This window comes from Oncorhynchus kisutch, linkage group LG6, assembly GCF_002021735.2.
Source record: "Oncorhynchus kisutch isolate 150728-3 linkage group LG6, Okis_V2, whole genome shotgun sequence".
Lineage (NCBI taxonomy): Eukaryota > Metazoa > Chordata > Actinopteri > Salmoniformes > Salmonidae > Oncorhynchus > Oncorhynchus kisutch.
In genome coordinates, this window is record NC_034179.2 from 53,014,125 (window position 1) to 53,035,505 (window position 21,381).

The following is a 21,381-nucleotide window of genomic DNA, read 5'->3' on the forward strand; positions in this document are numbered from 1 at the left end:
TAGAATATGTGGACAACTACAAATACCTAGGTGTCTGGCTAGACTGTAAACTCTCCTTCCAGACTCACATTAAGCAATTAAATCTAGAATCGGCTTCCTATTTTCCAACAAAGCATCCTTCACTCATGCTGCCAAACATACCCTCGTAAATCTGACCATCCTACCGATCCAGTTCTCTGCTGCCAATGACTGGAACGAACTGCAAAAATCACTGAAGCTGGAGACTCATGTCTCCCTCACTAGCTTTAAGCACCACCTGTCAGAGCAGCTCACAGATCACTGCACCTGTACATAGCCCATCTGTAAACAGCCCACCCAACTACCTCACCCCCATACTGTATTTATTTATTTATCTTGCTCCTTTGCACCCCAGTATCTCTACTTGCACATTCATCTTCCGCACATCTACCATTCCAGTGTTTAATTAATATATTGTAATTCCTTCGCCACCATGGCCTATTTATGGCCTTATCCCCGTTATCTTACCTCATTTGCACTCACTGTATAAAATACTTTTCTTTTTTCTACTGTGTTATTGACAATATGTTTGTTTATTCCATGTGTAACTCTGTGTTGTTGTATGTGTCGAACTGCTGTGCTTTATCTTGGCCAGGTCGCAGTTGTAAATGAGAACTCGTTCTCACCTAGCCTACCTAGTTAAATAAAGGTGAAATACATTTTTTAAATATAAAGTATCCCATTGGTTCCTTCATGAACAACCCCCCCGAGCATCCCATTGGTTCCTGCATGAACACCTACCGCTAGCACAGCAGGTGGGAGGATGGGGGGACACTGTGTGCTAGCTAACCATGTACTGGTTTGCTAGTTAGCTAACACATGGTGTGTCCCCTGCCTCCCACGTGCTGTGTACCGGAGAAAACATTGCCTGACAGACAGCGGTGAAGGATACTGTCTACAGGTCTCCCTCGCCTCCCGCTAGCACAGCAGGCGAGAGGCTGGGGCGACACTGTATGTTAGCTAACTAGCTAGCTTTGTGTACACAGGAATGTCCCTGTATTGATGTATAATATTGTTATATTATTGTTAAAAAAACTGAGAGAAAAAATAAATAAATAGCTAGCATGCTAGTTCACGGGGTCGCCACCGCCTCCCGGACTAGCTGGCTAAGATAGCACACAGTGTTCTTCGCTACCGCCTGCTGAACACGTGCCCCCTGCCGTTGTTAACAGAACTGCAGAAAACAATGCCCAACAGGCGGGAACAAAGGACACTGTCTAATGGTGTAGTTACCATTGTCGCCCCAGCCTCTTCTTCTGTGGGGTTTATCGGTGGCTGGTATCCAACATTATTGTGCAATTAACGCCACCTACTGTATTGGAGTGCCCTCACCTCCCACCTGTCCTAGCTTAAACATTTACCAATAGAAGTATAGATGCAGGAACACCCCGAATTGCAGGCTGCAAGTGCACTCTTCACTAGAAATGTTATCTATGGCTAATATTCATTTCTGCAACAGCGGTATTAGGCCTACTTGTTTTGTGGTAACTGATTTATGTAATGTCTGTCGATGGTCATCCTCTATGCAGTAGCCTAACAAAATCTATGCTTACAGTTGTTTTTGTGTTGTATTCTTGTTCATTAAAAAACATATAGAATTATGGTAATTTATTAAATGAAAGCCTAGTGCTTGAGGGAGAACAACAGACAAGCTTAGCCTACCCACAACGTCGGGCCACTGTTATAGGGGCTGGGGGCCCTCATAATGTTATGTCTCCTTTGTCTCTGGCTCAGAGAGTGCTGCAGAAGGAACACAACCTGATAAGGTTTCATTGTTTGAAACACAATGCCCAAAATCAGACGACTGGTTTCATGCACATGATAAAAGTAGCGTAGCCCAAATAATATTACTTAATAGTAATTTACAATACATGTTGTAAGGGACATTTTCGGTGGAGGCTCGACCATTTTGTATAACGGATCCCGTATGTTTGCCCCACTAACACAATGTTTTATTACCGACATGATGAAAAGATAGGCGGAGTCAGGGGCGTTCAAAACAGTCGCTGCTGGGCTAGATGTTGTTTCTCTCTTATGTGCCGTCTTCATTTTATCGTTTTTATGTAGTGTTTATACATCCGTATAAGGCTGTATGAAATTAAGTATGTGTCTTTTATTTGGTTGTGTACTAGATTGCGAGGAGATCCTGTACTATTGTTACTGACACATTCCATCTTGTTTGGTTGAATAATCTTGCTTTGGTAAACATGGACGATTAAAATCTGAATATAAATGCGCCTGTTGTCGAAGAACATATCTGCATTTCGAAAGGTAAGAAGACTAATTGAAGAAATAAAGGGTAGAACGATATCACGGCAGCATCTGAGATGCAAAACAAGACTTCAGTTGCAGCTGTTCACTATCCCGCCCATATGTCTTCTGTTTTTATGCACAAGCAAAAGTTAATAACTTATGAATGTGCAAAATTGTTGCACACAGCATACGAAAATCTAAAAATGGCGTGCCTTAACAAAAATGTAACGCTTTTTTCATGATTTCCTGCCTAGTCAATCTATCAATGGAGCGCTGTGTGTTTTTGTACACTGTTGAAAAATCCCTTCGGTGCTTAAGTACGATCCATTGCTGCAACCTGACTCAGGGGTAGACTTAACATAGTACATGTAAATATATTGCCGTCCATTTAGAATGATATGTTAGGTTTCGTATGTATTCATTTGTGGATGTCGTCCGTCATCCATTTCGTATTATATGTCACGAATTACAATTCGTATATTTTACGAATTGCAATTGGTACAATATATTAAGAATTTGCAATATGTTTGATATTTTTGGAATTCCAATTTTGTTGTGGCTAACATTAGCTAGGTGGTCAGGAAGGGTTACCTAACATGTTAAGTAGCTGCAAAAAAAATTAGTAAGTAGTTGCTAAAGATGTCTGTGATAAGATTCGAATACGCAACATTTGAGTTACCAGACGTTCGAGTTACACACCTACCCATCCATAACCAAAATTATTGTATTTTCATATGTTTGAAACTGGTGTACAACACCGAAAGTAAAAGACGCAAAAATGAAACTTAATAATGGGAAGCATAGAAATAGTACACATAGAACAGATCTACCGCCTAGACTTACGTTCGACTAGAATGACCTTTAGTCACATTTCTATGTTAATTTTGTAGGGTCCCAGCTTTAAGTAACCTTCTGTTTTATGTAACTATTCCAAACCTAACATGTACTAATGAGTGTCTATGTTAAGTCTAGTCTATGAGACAACCAGGCTGATTATGTTGACACAAGTGGTGGAAAAAGTACCCAATTGTCATACTTGAGTAAAAGTATAGATACCTTAATAGAAAGTTACTCAAGTAAAAGTGAAAGTCACCCAGTAAAATACTATTTGAGTAAAAGTATTTGGTTTTAAATATACTTACATTTATTTTTGATACTTAATTTTGAAAATATACTTAAGTATCGAAAGTATCGAAATCATTTCATATTCCTTATATTAAGCAAAGCAAATTTCCAGATAGCCAGGGGCACACTCCAACACTCACATTATTTACAAAAGATGCATTTGTGTTTAGTGAGTCTGCCAGAACATAGGCAGTAAGGATGACCACGTGTTCTCTTGATAAGTGTGTGAATTTCACAATTTTCCTGTCCTGCTAAGCATTCAATATATATATATATATATATATATAACTAGTACTTTGGGTTGTCAGGGAAAATGTTTGGAGTAAAAAGTACAATGTTTTCTTAGGGAATGTAGTGAAGTACAGATACCTCAATAAACGTATTAAGTGGTACTTTAAAGTATTTTTACTTAAGTACTTTACTCCACTGGTTGACACATTCTGCTAAGAAATCAGCTGTTTAGAGTTAGACTATCCAAATTAGAAATTTCTAGCCTGGGGAAAGTGACATTAGATTAACCCTTTGTGAAGAAGAAAGGAGAACCTTGGACTATTGATTGGACATTTCAGAAAAGGTTTTGTTGCAAAGTATCTATGACTTTGACTTTCAATGCAACCTATGACGTTGTGTTTAGCTGTGATCCATTTCATTCTCCCACTGTAAATGGCATGGCCTGTAACACTACGTGGTGTGTCCTTCTTAGGTGGTGGAGAACCCTGGCCGGCACCAAGGTCACAATGAAGAACCCAGGAGCTGCAGAGAACCAACGGTTGGTGGCGTTATTGGAGGATGCACTGGGCAGGGAGATGCGCCTCTGGAAAGTGCCAGTCTTCAAGAACAGCTGCATTCAGGTATATGGGCTACCATCTTGACTGAGCCTAATGTTTGACACAGTCTGACACATTCACCACACACCCCTGCAAAGTTCTGACCTCTTGATTCTTTCCATCGCACACAGGGTACTGACATTACCCCATTCCAACTGCAAGATGTGATCCTGTGGCTGGGTGAAATGTGCAGACTGTTCAACTTCTGTCAAGAAACATTTGCTCTCGGAGTCTGTGTTCTGAATAGACTTCTAGCAACAGTGAAGGTATGGAAATCCTCTGTTCTTGAAAATAATTCACAGCTCACATTCTGCTAAATTCTAGAGGTGCTAAATCACCTTCTGTTTCAGGCCCCGCCCAAATACCTGAAGTGTATCGCCTTCACCTCTCTGATTCTCTCAGCAAAAATCAATGAGGAGGATGAGGTGGGATTTTTATCTCTTGGAAGTTTAGCAAAACATAATTGAACATAGTGAACATATAAGTTTATTCTTTCTTATAAATCAAAATAAAACACAACTCTAGTTTAATACAATATGTTTATTTGCTCCCTTGCTGATGTCTGTTGAAACAGGTGATTGGATCAGTCAAGGGCCTTGTTGTGCAGAGCGGATGCAACTTTTCAACAGCGGAGATTCTTCGCATGGAGAGGATCATACTAGATAAGCTGAGCTGGGACCTGTATACCGCAACGCCAATCGACTTCATTCACATCGTAAGTAGCCGTGAACACGTCCTCACTGCTTTGACAGGCTCAAACACGGTACAAAAGCACAAGGGAACACACGCTTTATCTTGTCAAAGATGGCCAATGTTAACTTCCCCCCGATAAGAGTATTGGTCCTAGAAATTGTGCATTGATTTGACTTGTGTCCACCTGTGATATGTATCTGTCCACACCTGAAACCATTGACAAGCGGTCATCTAAAACTTAGTGATTAAGTGCAATTTAGAGCTTAGATCAAGCCAAGGCACTTATCTGATTTACCTCCAGTAGTAAAGCAGAAAGTAGAACCCTGTTATTTAACAAGAGGAGAGGCTTTTAAGATATCATTTGTCCAACCCTAACCCACTTCCAATTACAATCTTAACATAAATAAGAATTTGCCTAGACTTGCCTAGTTTAAAAAGGTTAAATCAAATTAGATTAATTGGACTAGTACTGTGCTGTCATGTATGCATATTTATTTTCATTTAAAAAATGCAATGCTGTATAGATTGTTTATGGCACACTGGAGTTTGACATCTTGGAAAGATCCATACTTTATACTACACACCACAAACTGGAAGTCAAATAAGCATCAAAGACTAACTATTACCAGACATATTTCATCCTTAAGTCTAGTAGTAGACGTCTCTGCAATGTTACCATGGCAAACCACAACCATTGGCCAACATCCTTGAACAGAATTCTATTGGTGTGAAGTAAAACTTTTAGGGCAGTTTCATTGTTTCACACCAGAGCCAATGTGAGAATTTCCTCAAATTACAACATAAGATTGTTCTGAATACTGAAACATTTCAGAGATTGATGAATGTCTCACCAGTTAGTTGTGAGTAGATTATAGTTTAATCCATAAGAACTATTCCATATTGTCCTAGCTCACAATAGGTTTATTACAAAAATACAAGTATTGTAGAATTCAAAAAAGAAACATGATACAAAGAAAATCTAGTTAAATAAAAATAAATTCTCTAATACTTTTCAAATAAACTTTCCAACAATTACATTCCCCTGAAAATGTACTTTGCATTCAGCAACCGAAATAGTGGTCATATCGCCATTGTCTTTCAAACAACAATGGGTACTACAGGAATATTGTCACATACTTTCAACCATAACACAGTTGTATGATTGAGCTGTGGATTCAAAGATGAGCTCTTTCAACATTTCCACTAGATCTGTTTAAACGACAACCTGAAATTCTAAAGTTTTTTTCCTTTGCTCAAACAACATGGCTGACTATTTGCTAAAGAGTGGAGACATGCAAATGCATTCACAATTTTGTGACAAAGAAGAGAAAAAAAAGGTTTGGGCATTACAAATGTAGCCCCCCATGTTGTTTTTACACTAACAGTCTTAAAACAGGGAGACAGACTAGCACTGCACACAGCAAAGAGGGCATCACACCCCAGGCAAGGAAAGGGGGCAGATGGGGGGTGTTACTAAGAAGATAATGTAATATGGGAATGGCTGTTAAAGAGAAGATGTGGAAAGTTGTCCGTGATCGGTATGAATTGTGACGAATGAATGAAACAGTGGATATGTATTAATGATGGTCTCCATCTTCTGTATTTTGTGATTATTGCAGTTCCATGCCCTGTTGATCTCTGGCCACCCCCACCTTTCGTCTGTGGGTGCTCATTCTCAGAAGAGGCCTTGCCTCCAGGCGGCATTGTGGACTAGGCAGGTGCAGCACTGTATGGCCTGCCACCAGCTATCACAGTTCAAGGGCTCCACACTAGCCTTGGCCATCATTACCTTGGAGTTGGAGAGGCTCACCCCAGACTGGTTCTCAGTCTTTACCGATCTGCTGAAGAAAGCACAGGTAAGACACGCCACATCTCCCAATGGCGCTATCACCACCCCTCACACTGTTCAAAACACTTGGCTGTTTGCTGTCATGCTTTTGTGTTTGCAGTGTAATTATGCAACCAAGTTGGTGCTCATGTAAGTAAACATTAGGGAAGTATGTTGGACCATATTACAAGTCAAAAGTTGACACACCTACTCATCGCAGGGTTTTTCTTTGATTGTAATATTTTCTACATTGTAGAATAATAGCGAAGACATCAAAACTATGAAATAACACATGGAATCATGTAGTAACCCAAAAGTGTTTAAAAAAAAAAATATATATATATATATATATATTTTATGAGATTCTTCAAAGTAGCCACCCTTTGCCTTTGACAGCTTTACACACTCTTGGCATTCTCTCAACCAGCTTCACCTGGAATGCTTTTCCAACAGTCTTGAAGGAGTTCCCACATATGCTGAGGACTTGTTGGCTGTTTTTCCTTCACCCTGCGATCAAACTCATCCCAAACCATCTCAATTGGGTTGAAGTCGGGTGATTGTGGAGGCCAGGTCATCTGATGCAGCACCATCACTCTCCTTGGTCAAATAGCTGTTACTCAGCCTGAAGGTGTGTTGGGTCATTGTCCTGTTGAAAAACAAATGATAGTACCACTAAGCGCAAACCAGACTGGATGGTGTATCAATGCAGAATGCTGTGGTAGCCATGCTGGGTAAGTGTGCCTTGAATTCGAAATAAATCAAAGATAATGTCACCAGCAAAGCACCATCACACCTCCTCCATGCTTCACGATGGGAACCACACATGCAAAGATCATCCATTCACCTACTCTGCTTCGGAAAGACGGAACCAAAAATATTACATTTGGACTCATCAGATCAAAGGACAGATTTCCACCGGTCTAATGTCCATTGCTCATGTTTCTTGGCCCAAGCAAGTCTCTTCTTCTAATTGGTGTCCTTTAGTGGTCTTTTCTTTGCAGCAATTCGACCATGAAGGCCTGAGTCTCCTCTGAACAGTTGATGTTGAGATGTGTCTACTTGAACTCTGTGAAGTATTTATTTGGGCTGCAATCTGAGGCTGGTAACTCTAATGAACTTATCCTCTGTAGCAGTGGTAACTCTGGGTCTTTCTTTCCTGTGGCAGTCCTCATGAGAGCCAGTTTCATCATAGCGCTTGATGGTTTTTGCAACTGCAATTGAAGAAACGTTCAACGTTCTTAAAATGTTCTGTACTGACTGACCTTCATGTCTTAAAGTAATGATGCACTGTCGTTTCTCTTTTCTCATTTTAGCTGTTCATAGTTTTGATGTCTTCACTATTATTCTACAATGTAGAAAAATAGTATAAATAAATAAAAAATAAAAAACTGAGTAGGTGTCCAAACCTTTGACAGGTACTAATAAATCTTTCTTTCAGTTCACAATAACACCTTTTTTCTCACTTTTCTTTTGTCTTTGTATTTGTACATTCGTGGCAAAAAAAAAAACATTGCCGTCCATAACATTTTTCTATATTTCAATCTTATTTTTTATTACAGTTGAGTTAAAAACAATGGAACCCACACAATCGACATTTGTCATAAGGTGTTTTTATTTTTACTAAACCTGTTTGCCATGTCTGAGGAAATCACTGTGTGTTTTTCTGCTCCAGATTCAGAGCATGGAGTTCATCCACTGCAAGGAGATGGTGGACGAATACCTCACCAGCCTGGAATTCTCCCTACCAGCCAATGCAGTGTACATATTTGACAGCACCAAGATGACCAAGCTTCAGGATGAGGTGTCCTGGGAGCCTGCGGGCAAACCGGGTCTCGGGCAGACCAGGAGGGGAAAAGGAAGCCAGGGGGAGGGGGATACAGACAAGTTCTACGATGGTTTTAGGTGCCTATACAATGAGGGGTTGGCTCTGGAGGTCGACGGGGACAGTGATACTAATATCCTCCATGAGGCCAACCAGAAGAATGTGTCCCCCTGCCCACCTCTCCACCCTGCTGTGAGCTAATATCCTGTTGGACTGAACCTGTCTGCATGTGTTTGGGATTGTTTTTATTTAGTTGAGGACCAAGAATACCTTGTCAGGAACTTGGTATTGCCTCTTCCATGACCTATTCAGCACTTTGATATTTAGAGGAGCTTTTTATATACATATAATTTTATAATTATATTTTTCAAGACTCATCTTTTGTTTTTACTTTGTTGTACTAAAACATGTTTGTTCTGTTGACCTTTCAAACAAGTTAATCACTATAGCTACTTTTACAAAATGCTTTGATTACAAATGACAGTGCAGCAAAGACATGAAATTCTTTCATTTTAAAGCTAGTCACATCTCAATGTGTGGAACTGTTATAACGTGCCTCTTTACTTACCACATTGAACTGATGTGTTATAGTTATACAGTGGAGTATTGTAGTACTTTCAACTGTGAAATACTTTTTTTTTTTGTGAAGTTATAAAGTAAATCGTGTTCCGTCGTTGATGTTACACTGTTTTCCAAAGTGAAAAGCGTTCATTTCTTATCTCTTTGGTTGTCAGAAAAGGCAGCTATGTTACTGTTATGTTATCTCCAGAATAAAAGCTATGACAAACATTCAATTTCATGACCACCATCTCTTCTTTTGTAACTGAAACAAGAAGATCTATGAGTTTTCAATAAGCTGTCCACATGTATCCATCACTTTCTGCCCATCATAACCTTAAAAGTTGTATGTAGACCCTGAAAAAAAATAATGTATTCTATGCACAAATTCTATGAAGTCTGCTGTTTCAATTGTTCATGGTAAATGGATGACAGCTCTCTGTTCTACTTCAGGTTGGTTCAAGACCACAATGTACCAGCCTTTCGTAAACTTTTTTGTTGTAAATCATGTGGTGGGGGAGAACGCACACAGCAACTTCCTCTTTCACTCTTGTTTACTTCTTAATAGAAGAGGGTTATACTTTTTACTGTAAGGCTAAGATGGGCTCTCTCCATTTTGTTCTGTTGGTCTACAACTTATATAATTAGTGTACAGATGCCAGATCTTAACTTAAATCTCTCTCGTTGCAGATAACTTTTCTGATGCAACAGGAAATTCAAATGAGCCTTGCGATTGGCTAAACATGAGCAGTTCTCTTTCTCCGTTCTGAGGCAGTCAAAGTCCTTGGGATCATGGCTTGCTATCTTAGGGTGTTTTCACATACACGACATGGCCAACAGTATGTGGACAACTGCTTGCTGCAGGGACTTGCTTCCATTCAGCCACAAGAGCATTAGTGAGGTCGGGTACTGATGTTGGGCAATTAGGACTGGCTCGCAGTTGGCATTCTAATTCCTCCCAAAGGTGTCCGACAGGGTTGAGGTCAGGGCTCTGTGGAGGCCAGTCAACTTCTTGTACACCGATCGACAAACCATTTCTGTTTGGACCTCGCATTGTGCACAGCGGGGGCATTGTCATGCTAGAACTGGAAAGGGCCTTTTCCAAACTGATGCCACAAAGTTCAAATCAAATCACATTTTATTGGTTGCATAAATGTTTAGCAGATGTTATTGCAGGTGTAACGAAATGCTTGTGTTCCTTGCTCCAACAGTGCAGTAATATCAAATCTAAAAAGTAAAAGAATGGAATTAAGAAATGTAGAAATATTAAGAGGAGCAAGTAGTCCGTAGTAGAAATACAGTACCAGTCAAAAGTTTGTACACACCTACTTATTCAAGAGTTATCCTTTATGTTGACTATTTTCTACAATGTAGAATAATAGTGAAGACATCAAAACTATGGAATAACACATACGGAATCATGTAGTAACCAAAAAACTGTTAATCACTAATATATTTTATATTCTTCAAAGTAGCCACCCTTCGCCTTGATGACAGTTTTGCACACTCTTGGCATTCTCTCAACCAGCATCACGAGGAATGCTTTTCCAACAGTCTTGAAGGAGTTCCCACATAAACTACCAGTCAAAAGTCTTAGAACACCTACTCATTCAAGGGTTTGCTTTTATTTTTTACTATTTTCTACATTGTAGAATAATAGTGAAGACATCAAAACTATGAAATAACACATATGGAATCATGTAGTCCTCAAAAAAGTGTTAAACAAATCACAAATATATTTTATATTTGAGATTCTTCAAAGTAGCCACCCCTTGACTTGATGACAGCTTTGCACACTTGGCATTCTCTCAACCAGCTTCACCTGGAATCCTTTTCCAACAGGCTTGAAGGAGTTCCCACATATGCTGAGCACTTGTTGGCTGCTTTTCCTTCTCTGCGGTCCGACTCATCCCAAACCATCTCAATTTGGTTGAGGTAGGGGGATTGTGGAGGACAGGTCATCTGATGCAGCACTCCATCACTCTCCTTATTTGTAAAATAGCCCTTACACAGCCTGGAAATGTGTAGGGACATTGTCCTGTTAAAAAACAAATGATAGTTCCACTAAGCCCAAATCAGATGGTATGGCGTATCGCTTTTAAATAAATCACAGACAGTGTCACCAGCAAAGCACTCCCGCACCCTAACGCCGCCTCCATGTTTTACGGTGTGAAATACACATGCGGAGATCATACGTTCACCCACACGCATCTCTTACTCTGCACCCTGATCTCTCTTTTGATGAAAATATCAAGACTATTTCAAGGACAGCTTTTTTCCATTTACGTAACATTGCAAAAATCAGAAATGTTCTGTCCAAAAATGATGCAGAAAGGTTGGTCCATGCTTTTGTTGCTTCTAGGTTAGACTACTGCAATGCTCTACTTTCCAGCTACCCAGATAAAGCACTAAATAAACTTCAGTTAGTGCTAAATACGGCTGCTAGAATCCTGACTAGAACCAAAAAATGTGATAATATTACTCCAGTGCTAGCCTCCCTACACTGGCTTCCTGTTAAGGCAAGGGCTGATTTCAAGGTTTCACTGCTAACCTACAAAGCATTACATGGGCTTGGTCCTACCTATCTTTCCGATTTGGTCCTGCTGTACATACCTACACGTACGCTGCGGTCACAAGACGCAGGCCTCCTAATTGTCCCTAGAATTTCTAAGCAAACAGCTGGAGGCAGGGCTTTCTCCTATAGAACTCCATTTTTATGGTCTGCCTACCCATGTGAGAGACGCAGACTCGGTCTCAACCTTGAAGTGTCTATTGAAGACTCATCACTCAATCATAGGACCTTTTGAAGAGTAGTCTGGCCCAGGAGTGTGAAGGTGAATGGAAAGGCACTGGAGCAACGAACAGCCCTTGCTGTCTCTGCCTGGCCCACTGGGATTCTCTGCCTCTAACCCTATTATAGGGGCTGAGTCACTGGCTTACTGGTGCTCTTCCATGCCGTCCCTAGGCATTGTGCGTCACTTGAGAAGGTTGAGTCTGGGTTGGCGCCCCCCCTTGGGTTGTGCCGTGGTGGAGATCTTTGTAGGCTATACTCGGCCTTGTCTCAGGATGGTAAGTTGGTGGTTGAAGATATCCCTCTAGTGGTGTGGGGGCTGTGCTTTGGCAAAGTGGGTGGGGTTATATCCTGCCTGTTTGGCACTGTCCATACCATCGGATGGGGCCACAGTGTCTCCTGGCCCCATCTGTGTCAGCCTCCAGTATTTATGCTGTAGTAGGTTATGTGTCGGGGGCTAGGGTCAGTCTGTTATATCTGGAGTATTTCTCCCGTCTTATCCGGTGTCCTGTGTGAATTTAAGTATGCTCTCTCTAATTCTCTATTTCTTTCTCCCTCTCTCTCTCGGAGGACCTGAGCCCTAGGACCATGCCTCAGGACTACCTGGCATGATGACTCCTTGTTGTCCCCAGTCCACCTGGCTGCTGCTCCAGTTTCAACTGTTCTGCCTGCGGCTATGGAACCCTGACCTGTTCACTGTGATTACTATTAATTTGACCATGCTGGTCATTTATGAACATTTGAACATCTTGGCCATGTTCTGTTATAATCTCCACCCGGCACAGCCAGTAGAAGACTGGCCACCCCTCATAGCCTGGTTCCTCTCTAGGTTTTTTCCTAGGTTTTGGCCTTTCTAGGGAGTTTATCCTAGCCACCGTGCTTCTACACCTGCATTGCTTGCTGTTTTGGGTTTTAGGCTGGGTTTCTGTACAGCACTTTGATATATCAGCTGATGTAAGAAGGGCTATATAAGTAAATTTGATTTGATTTTGACATAGACACAGCGGTTGGAACCAAAAATCTCAAATTTGGACTCCAGACCAAAGGAAAAATGTCCACTGGTCTAATGTCCATTGCTCATGTTTCTTGGCCCAAGCAAGTCTCTTTTTCTTATTGGTGTCCTTTAGTAGTCGTTCCTTTGCAGCAATTCGATAATGAAGGCCTGATTCACACAGTATCCTCTGAACAGTTGATGTTGAGATGTGTCTGTTACTTGAACTCTGTGAAGCATTTATTTGGGCTGCAATCTGAGGTGCAGTTGACTCAAATGAACTTATCCTCCGCAGCAGAGGTAACTCTGGGTCTTGCTTTCCTGTGGTGGTCCTCATGAAAGCCATTTTCATCATAGCGCTTGATGGTTTTTGTGACTGCACTTGAAGAAACTTTCAAAGTCCTTGAAATGTTCTGCATTGACCTTCATGTCTTAAAGTAATGATGGGCTGTCGTTTCTCTTTGCTTGTTTGAGCTGTTCTTGCCATAATTTACCAAATAGGGCTATCTTCTGTATACCACCCCTACATTGTCACAACACAACTCATTTGCTCAAACACATTAAGGAAAGGAATTCCACAAATTAACAAGGCACACCTGTTAATTGAAATGAAGCTGGTTGAGAGAACGCCAAGAGTGTGCATAGCTGTCATCAAGGCAAAGGGTGGCTACTTTGAAGAATGTCAAATGTATTTTGATTTGTTTTACAGTTTTTTGGATACTACATGATTCCATGTGTGTTAAGTCATAGTTTTGATGTCTTCACTATTATTCTGCAATGTAGAAAATAGTCAAAAATAAAGAAAAACCCTTGAATGAGTAGGTGTGTCCAAACTTTTTACTGGATATATATATATATATATATATATATATATATATATAGTATATCTGAAGAAAACATGGATAGAATAGTGTATGTACAGCAATAGTTGAATAGGATGGACTTGACTAGAATACAGCATATTCGGGGCATTCAGAAAGTATTCAGCCCCCTCACTCTTTCCACAGTTACGTTACAGCTTTATTCTAAAATTGATTCAATTATCATTTTTTCCTCCTCAACCTACACACAATACCCCATAATGACAAGAGACAACAGGTTTCTGACATTTTCGCAAATGCATAAAACCTTCAAAAACATAAATACCTTATTTATTTAAGTTTTCAGACACTTTGCTAAGACACTCAAAATTGAGCTCAGGTGCATCCGGTTTCCATTGATCATCCTTGAGATGTTTCTACAACTTGATTGGAGTCCACCTGTGCTCAATTCAATTGATTAGACATGATTTGGAAAGGCACACACCTGTCTATGTAAGGTCCCACAGTTGACAGTGCATGTCAGAGCAAAAACTAAGCCATGAGGTCGAAAACATTGTCCATAGAGCTCAGAGGCAGGAATTTGTCGAGGCACAGATCTTGGGAAGGGTACCAAAAAATGTCTGTAGCATTGAAGGTCCCCAAGAACACAGTGGCCTCCATCATTCTTAAATGGAAGAAGTTTGGAACCACCAAGACTCTTCCTAGAGCTGACTGCCCAGCCAAACTGAGCAATCGGGGGAGATCGGCCTTGGTCAGAAGGACAACCATCTCTGCAGCACTCCACCAAATCAGGCCTTTATGGCCAGACTGAAGCCACTCCTCAGTAAAAGGCACATGACAGCCCAATTGGAGTTTGCCAACAGGCACCTAAAACACTCAGATCATGATGAAACCAAGATTAAACTCTTTGGTCTGAATGCCAAGAGTCACGTCTGGAGGAAACCAGGCACCGTTCATTACCTGGCCAATACCATCCCTAAGGTAAAGCATGGTGGTGGCAGCATCACCGGCAGGGACTGGGAGAATTGTCAGGATCAAGGGAAAGATGAACGGAGCCAAGTACAGAGAGATCCTTGATGAAAACCTGCTCCAGAGCGCTCAGGACCTCAACCTGGGGCGAAGGTTCACCTTCCAACAGGACAACAACCCTACGCACACAGCCAAGACAACACAGGAGTGGCTTCGGGACAAGTCTCTGAATGTACTTGAGTGACCCAACCAGAGCCCAGACTTGAACCGGATCAAACATCTCTGGAGAGACATGAAAATAGCTGTGCAGCGACGCTCCCTGTCCAACCTGACAGAGCTCGAGAGGATCTGCAGAGAAGAATGGGACAATCTCCCCAAATACAGGTGTGCCACGCTTGTAGTCATTGTTCCATTCTTCTCTGCAGATCCTCTCAAGCTCTGTCAGGTTGGATGGGGAGCGTCGCTGCACAGCTATTTTCATGTCTCTCCAGAGATGTTTGATCCAGTTCAAGTCTGGGCTCTGGCTGGGTCACTCAAGTACATTCAGAGACTTGAAGAAATGCTGCCAAAGGTGCTTCAACAAAGTACTGAGTAAAGGGTCTGAATATGTACAGTTGAAGTCGGAAGTTTACATTCACTTAGGTTGTAGTCATTAAAAATCGTTTTTCAACCACTCCACAAATTTATTGTTAACAAACTATAGTTTGGCAAGTCGGTTAGGACATCTACTTTGTGCATGACACAAGTAATTTTCCAACAATTGTTTACAGACAGATTGTTTCACTTATAACTCACTGTATCACAATTCCAGTGGGTCAGAAGTTTGGAAAACAACTTGGCAAATTCCATAAAATTATGTCATGGCTTTAGAAGCTTCTGATTGGCTAATTGACATCATTTGAGTCAACTGGTGGTGTACCTGAGGATATATTTCAAGGCCTACCTTCAAACTCAGTGCCTCTTTGCTTGACATCATGGGAAAATCAAAAGAAATCATCCAAGATCTCAGAAAAAAACCCATTGTAGACCACAAGTCTGACTCATCCTTGGAGGCAATTTCCAAATGCCTGAAGGTACCACGTTTATCTGTAAAAACAATAGTACGCAAGTATAAACCTCATGGACCACGCAGCCGTCATACTGCTCAGGAAGGAGACGCATTCTGTCTCCTAGAGATGAACGTACTTTGGTGTAAAAAGTGCAAATCAATCCCAGAACAACAGCTAAGGACCTTGTGAAGATGCTGGAGGAAACGGGTATGAAAGTATCTATATCCACATATCCTATATCGCCACTGCTCCACAACTGCCATAAAAAAGCCAGACTACGGTTTGCAACTGCACATGGGGACAAATATCATACTTTTTGAGAAATGTCCTCTGGTCTGATGAAACAAAAATAGAACTGTTTGGCCGTAATGACCATCGTTATGTTTGGAGGAAAAAGGGGGAGGCTTGCAAGCCGAAGAACACCATCCCAACCGTGAAGCAAGGGGGTGGCAGCATCATGTTGTGGGGGTGCTTGGCTGCAGGAGGGACTGGTGAACTTCACAAAAGATGGCATCATGAGGGAGGAGAATGATGTGGATATACTGAAGCAACATCTCAAGACATCAGTCAGGAAGATAAAGCATGTTCGCAAATGGACAATGACCCCAAGCATACTTCCAAAGTTGTGGCAAAATGGCTTAACTTCTTGGGATAGGGGGCAGCATTTTCACTCTTGGATGAATAGCGTGCCAAGAGTGAACTGCCTCCTACTCAGTCCCAGATGCTAATATATGCATATTATTATTAGTATTGGATCAAAAACACTCTGAGGTTTCTAAAACTGTTTGAATGATGTCTGTGAATATAACAGAACTCATATGGCAGGCAAATACCTGAGAAAAAATCCAAACAGGAAGTGGGAAATCTGAGGTTTGTAGTTTTTGAACTCAGCCCCTATCGAATTCACAGTGGGATATGGGTTATTTTGCACTTCCTAGGGCTTCCACTAGATGTCAACCGTCTTTAGAACGTTGTTTCAGACTTCTCGTGTGAAGGGGGGCCGGATGGGAGCTGTTTGCCTAAGGGGTCTGCCAGCAGCCTCGTTCTCAGTCACGCGCATTTCACGTGAGAGGTATCTCTCATTCCATTGTTTTTCTAGACAATGGAATTCTCCGGTTGGAACATTATTGAACATTTATGATAAAAAACATCCTAAAGATTGATTCCATACTTAGTTTGACAAGTTTCTTCGACCTGTAACATAACTTTTTGAATTTTTCGTCCGACTGGACCTGAACGCGCTTTTGGATTTGTTTACCAAACGCCCTAACAAAAGAAGCTATTTGGACATAAATGGACATTATCGAACAAAACAAGCATTTATTGTGGAACTGCGATTACTGGGAGTGCATTCTGATGAAGATCATCAAAGGTAAGTGAATATTTATAAAGCTATTTATGACTAATGTTGACTGCGCAACATGGAGGATATTTATTTTGGCTGATTTGGGCTCTGAGCACTGTTCTCAGATTATGCTAAAAAAAAATTAAAGAATCGGACACAGCGGTTGCATTAAGGAGAAGTGTATCTAACGTTTCATGCATAACACTTGAATTTTCGGCAACATTTATAATGAGTATTTCTGTGAATTCATGTGGCTCTCTGCAATATCATTGCATGTTTTGGAACTTCTGAACATAACACGCCAATGTAAAATACGATTTTCGGATATAAATATTAACTTTACCGAACAAAACATACATATTCAAGCTTTGTGCCAATGACAAGGTCGCTAGTTTACCAACTAACAGATCATATGAGCTAAAAACAGGAGATTCAACTTTTTGTCAGATTCTGGGTTTGCCAAAGCTAGCTAAGTAGCCATTTGATTTGTACTTCTCCTCAAAACACAATTAACAGTAGAATATCTTAGAAATAGCTATCTTACTCCAGAAATATAATATTAAAAGGCCGAAGGTAAAGTGCAACTTACCTCTGATCACGTCTGGCTATATTTAAAATGGTGCCTAATACATGTATATTTGAGAACTTTGATTTATGAGATTTCTGTTGATTTGTCCCAGTAGGTTAAGGACAACAAAGTCAAGGTATTGGAGTGGCCATCACAAAGCCCTGACCTCAATCCTATAGAAAATTTATGGGCAGAACTAAAAAAAGTGTGTGCGAGCAAGGAGGCCTACAAACCTGACTCAGTTACACCAGCTCTGTCAGGAGGAATGGGCCAACATTCACCCAACTTATTGTGGGAAGCTTGTGGAACTTTTGCCCCAAGTTAAACAATTTTAAAGGCAATGCTACCAAATACTATTTGAGTGTATGTACTGGGAATGTGATGAAAGAAATAAAAGCTGAAATAAATCATTCTCTCTACTATTATTCTGACATTTCACATTTTTTAAATAAAGTGGTGATCCTAACTGACCTAAAAACAGGGAATTTTTACTAGGATTAAATGTCAGGAATTGTTGAAAAACTGCATTTAAATGTATTTGGCTAAGGTGTATGTAAACTTCCAACTTCAACTGTAAATGTGATAGTATTATTTTTAATACATTTGCAAAAATGTCTAAAACCTGTTTTTGTTTTGTCATTATGGGGTATTGTGTGTAGATTGATGAGTGGGAAAAAAAACTATTTCATCCATTTTAGAATAAAGTTGTAACATAACAAAATGTGAAGGGGTCTGAATACACTGTACATATGAAATGGGTAAAACAAAAAGGAAAATGCAGCACACTGCTGCTCATGCTCCCAGGTGATATTTATTAACAACGTTTCAACCCTCAGGTCTTCATCAGGCATCAATATCCCAGGTGGTGGTGGAAGGTCCTATATATATATATATGTATATATATATATATATATATGTATATATATATGTATATATATATATATGTATATATATATATATATATATGGGCAGTACTCAGTGACATCGCATTAATTTCTGTTTTCCATGAGTTTGCCTGCAACTCCAGCACCTGCGGAACGTACCTGGATGTGCTTATGTTCTTCAGCTTTTGTACTAAAACAGTATGTTTACACATGTTTAAACATTATTAACGTGACTAGTGTTCCATGTCTATCTACACAGGGCAGTAGGGCTAAATAACCCGGAGGTAGCTTAGGCTCGTGTCCGAGACTGCAGACCAGCTCCCCCGGGACTGCCACGCAGAACAGAAGAAAATATCAGCGCATGGCAAGGGGCTCGAGATTTGCCCATGGAGATAACAGGGAAAATTCTAGAAAGTTGAGTGAAGTTAACACTATCAATGTTTCTTTACTGTGCCAATTGTGATCGAAGCAACGCGATATTAGCCACTTTTAATGCAACATACCGAAACAAAACGAACTATGCAAGAGATTTTGTTGTAGGAAGAACGCATCGGGGTAGGATTCTATTGCGCACGACTCAGCCCGTACTCTACACAGACCAGTGCGATATTTTGAGACAGGCTTGAATAAGCTAAGTAGTCAATAGGCAGAGGGTAGAATAATTTATTTTTCTCTGTAATAATGGTAAGGGAATAACAATGCATTTTATTTTGTTAATTGGTTTCTTGCATCAAACATTTGTTACCCTAATGTCAAGCGTAGAGCAATGTAGGTCTACATTCCATGAGACTTTTGAAAAACAATATTCTACATATTGTTTTTCAAAAGTCTCATGGAATGTAGGCCTACATTGAACACCACACATTGGCTGTTACTGTAGACTGAATGATAGAACAGCCATTTCCATGCTAAAATGTTATGGGATGCATTTTCTCCATTGTTTTTGATGGTAGGCGACACTGGTAGGCCTACATTATGATCAAATAGCCACAGTAGCATAAAGCCACTGTTAAAACAAACTTAAAGTGGGTAAAGCCTTAGTGTTATCCAAGCAGGAAGTTGCACATCATTTTCACAACGTTCAAGTTTGCGCTCAGCAGACCTGAAATATTTTCGGTGTCAATATAAAGTTTGGGAAACATTGCTAGTGACAGGGACTAAGTTCAGGGTCGGAAAGGGGGGGTGCCTAGTCAGTTGTCCAACAAATGTGTCTTCCGCATTTAACCCAACCCCTCTGATTCAGAGCGGTGTGGGGGGCTGCCATAATCAACATCCACGTCTTCAGGCCCGGGGAACAGTGGGTTAACTGCCTTGCTCAGGGGCAGAACGACAAGATTTTTACCTTGTCAGCTCTGGGATTTAATCCAGTAACCTTTCGGTTACTGGCCCAACGTTCTAACCACTAGGCTATCTGCCACCTGGGTGGAGGCCGGCTAATGATGGCTATTTAATAGTCTGATGGTAGCGGCCTCCCGAGTGGTCTAAGGTGTTAGCTGTGCCACTAGAGATTCTGGGTTCGGGTCCAGGCTCTGTTGCAGCCAGCTGTGACCGGGAGACCCTTGGGGCAGCGCACAATTGGCCCAGCGTCGTCCGGGTTAGGGGAGGGTTTGGCCGGCAGGGATGTCCTTGTCCCATCGCACACTAGTGACTCCTGTGGCGGGCCAGGGGAGGGTTTGGCCGGCAGGGATGTCCTTGTCCCATCGCACACTAGTGCGCTGACACGGTTGCCAGGTGCACAGTGTTTCCTCCAACACATTGGTGCGGCTGTCTTCCAGGTTAATTGGGCATTGTGTCAAGAAACGGTGCAGCTTTGATGCACCTGTACTGACCTTGCCTTCTGGATGATAGCTGGGTGAATAGGCCATGGCTGAGGTCCTTGATGATCTTGTTGGCACAGGATCGCCTAGAATGTCATTGTATGCTGTAGTGTTGAGATTTCCCTTCGCTGGATCTAAGGGGCCCGAACAAGGGTGATCTTAGTGTGGCTGCTCGGCCATGGAAACCAATTTCATGGGTTCGTGTACTGACATTGCTTCCAGAGGCAGTTTGGAACTCAGTGAGTGTTGAAACCGAGGAGAGACAGTTTTTACACACCTCAGCACTCGGCGGTCCTGTCCTGTCCTGTGAGCTTGTGTGGCCTAGCACTTTGCGGCTGAGCCGTTGTTGCTCCTAGACGTTTCCACTTGAAAGACTTTGGTTGCAAGCAGGACTAAGGCAGAGAGGAAGAGGCGAAGTGAGAGGGCTCACTCTCGCCAAAATAAGCCCAATGTGTTTCATATGCGGCTACTCGCCCACATTTTATAGTATTTGCAGAGGTGGGTAGAGTACTGAAAATCTGTACTTAAGTAAAAGTACTGTCACTTAATTGTAATATGCTCAAGTAAAATTTGACTTCTTAAACTACTCAAGTAACAGTAAAAAGTATCCGGCCAGAAATCGACTTAACTATGGAGTGGCAGGGTAGCCTAGTGGTTAGAGCGTTGGACTAGTAACCAAAAGGTTGCAAGTTCATATCCCTGAGCTGAGAAGGTAAAACTCTGTTGTTCTGCCCCTGAACAAGGCAGGTAACCCACTGTTCCTAGGCCATCACTGAAAATAAGACTCACTGAAGAGTAATAAGAATAAGTTCTTAACTGACTTGCCTAGTTAAATAAAGGTATATAAAAATAAACTGACAGCAAACCAAAAGGACAACTTAGATTAATGTCATTAAAGCCTGACAGCACTATCATTAAAGCCTGACAGCACCATCTTGCAGATGTCCCCCAGCACAGGTACTCTCCCATGAAGACTGACATTAAACAAAGTCTGTAGGCTGTAAATTACAGTTTCAATTATG

The 21,381-nt window shown here is 41.2% G+C and overlaps 1 protein-coding gene across 1 annotated transcript; it reads left to right on the forward strand.

Moving 5' to 3' along the window:
• Nucleotides 1-1,956: 1,956 nt before the first annotated feature.
• On the forward strand, nucleotides 1,957-9,360 carry ccni2 (cyclin I family, member 2). Its single transcript, XM_020485904.2, has 7 exons — nucleotides 1,957-2,289; nucleotides 4,100-4,247; nucleotides 4,355-4,489; nucleotides 4,574-4,648; nucleotides 4,798-4,938; nucleotides 6,536-6,772; nucleotides 8,417-9,360. The coding sequence occupies exons 2-7, from the start codon at nucleotides 4,134-4,136 to the stop codon at nucleotides 8,765-8,767; spliced, it is 1,053 nt and encodes a 350-aa protein (XP_020341493.1). The 5' UTR covers nucleotides 1,957-2,289; nucleotides 4,100-4,133; the 3' UTR covers nucleotides 8,768-9,360.
• Nucleotides 9,361-21,381: the final 12,021 nt, after the last annotated feature.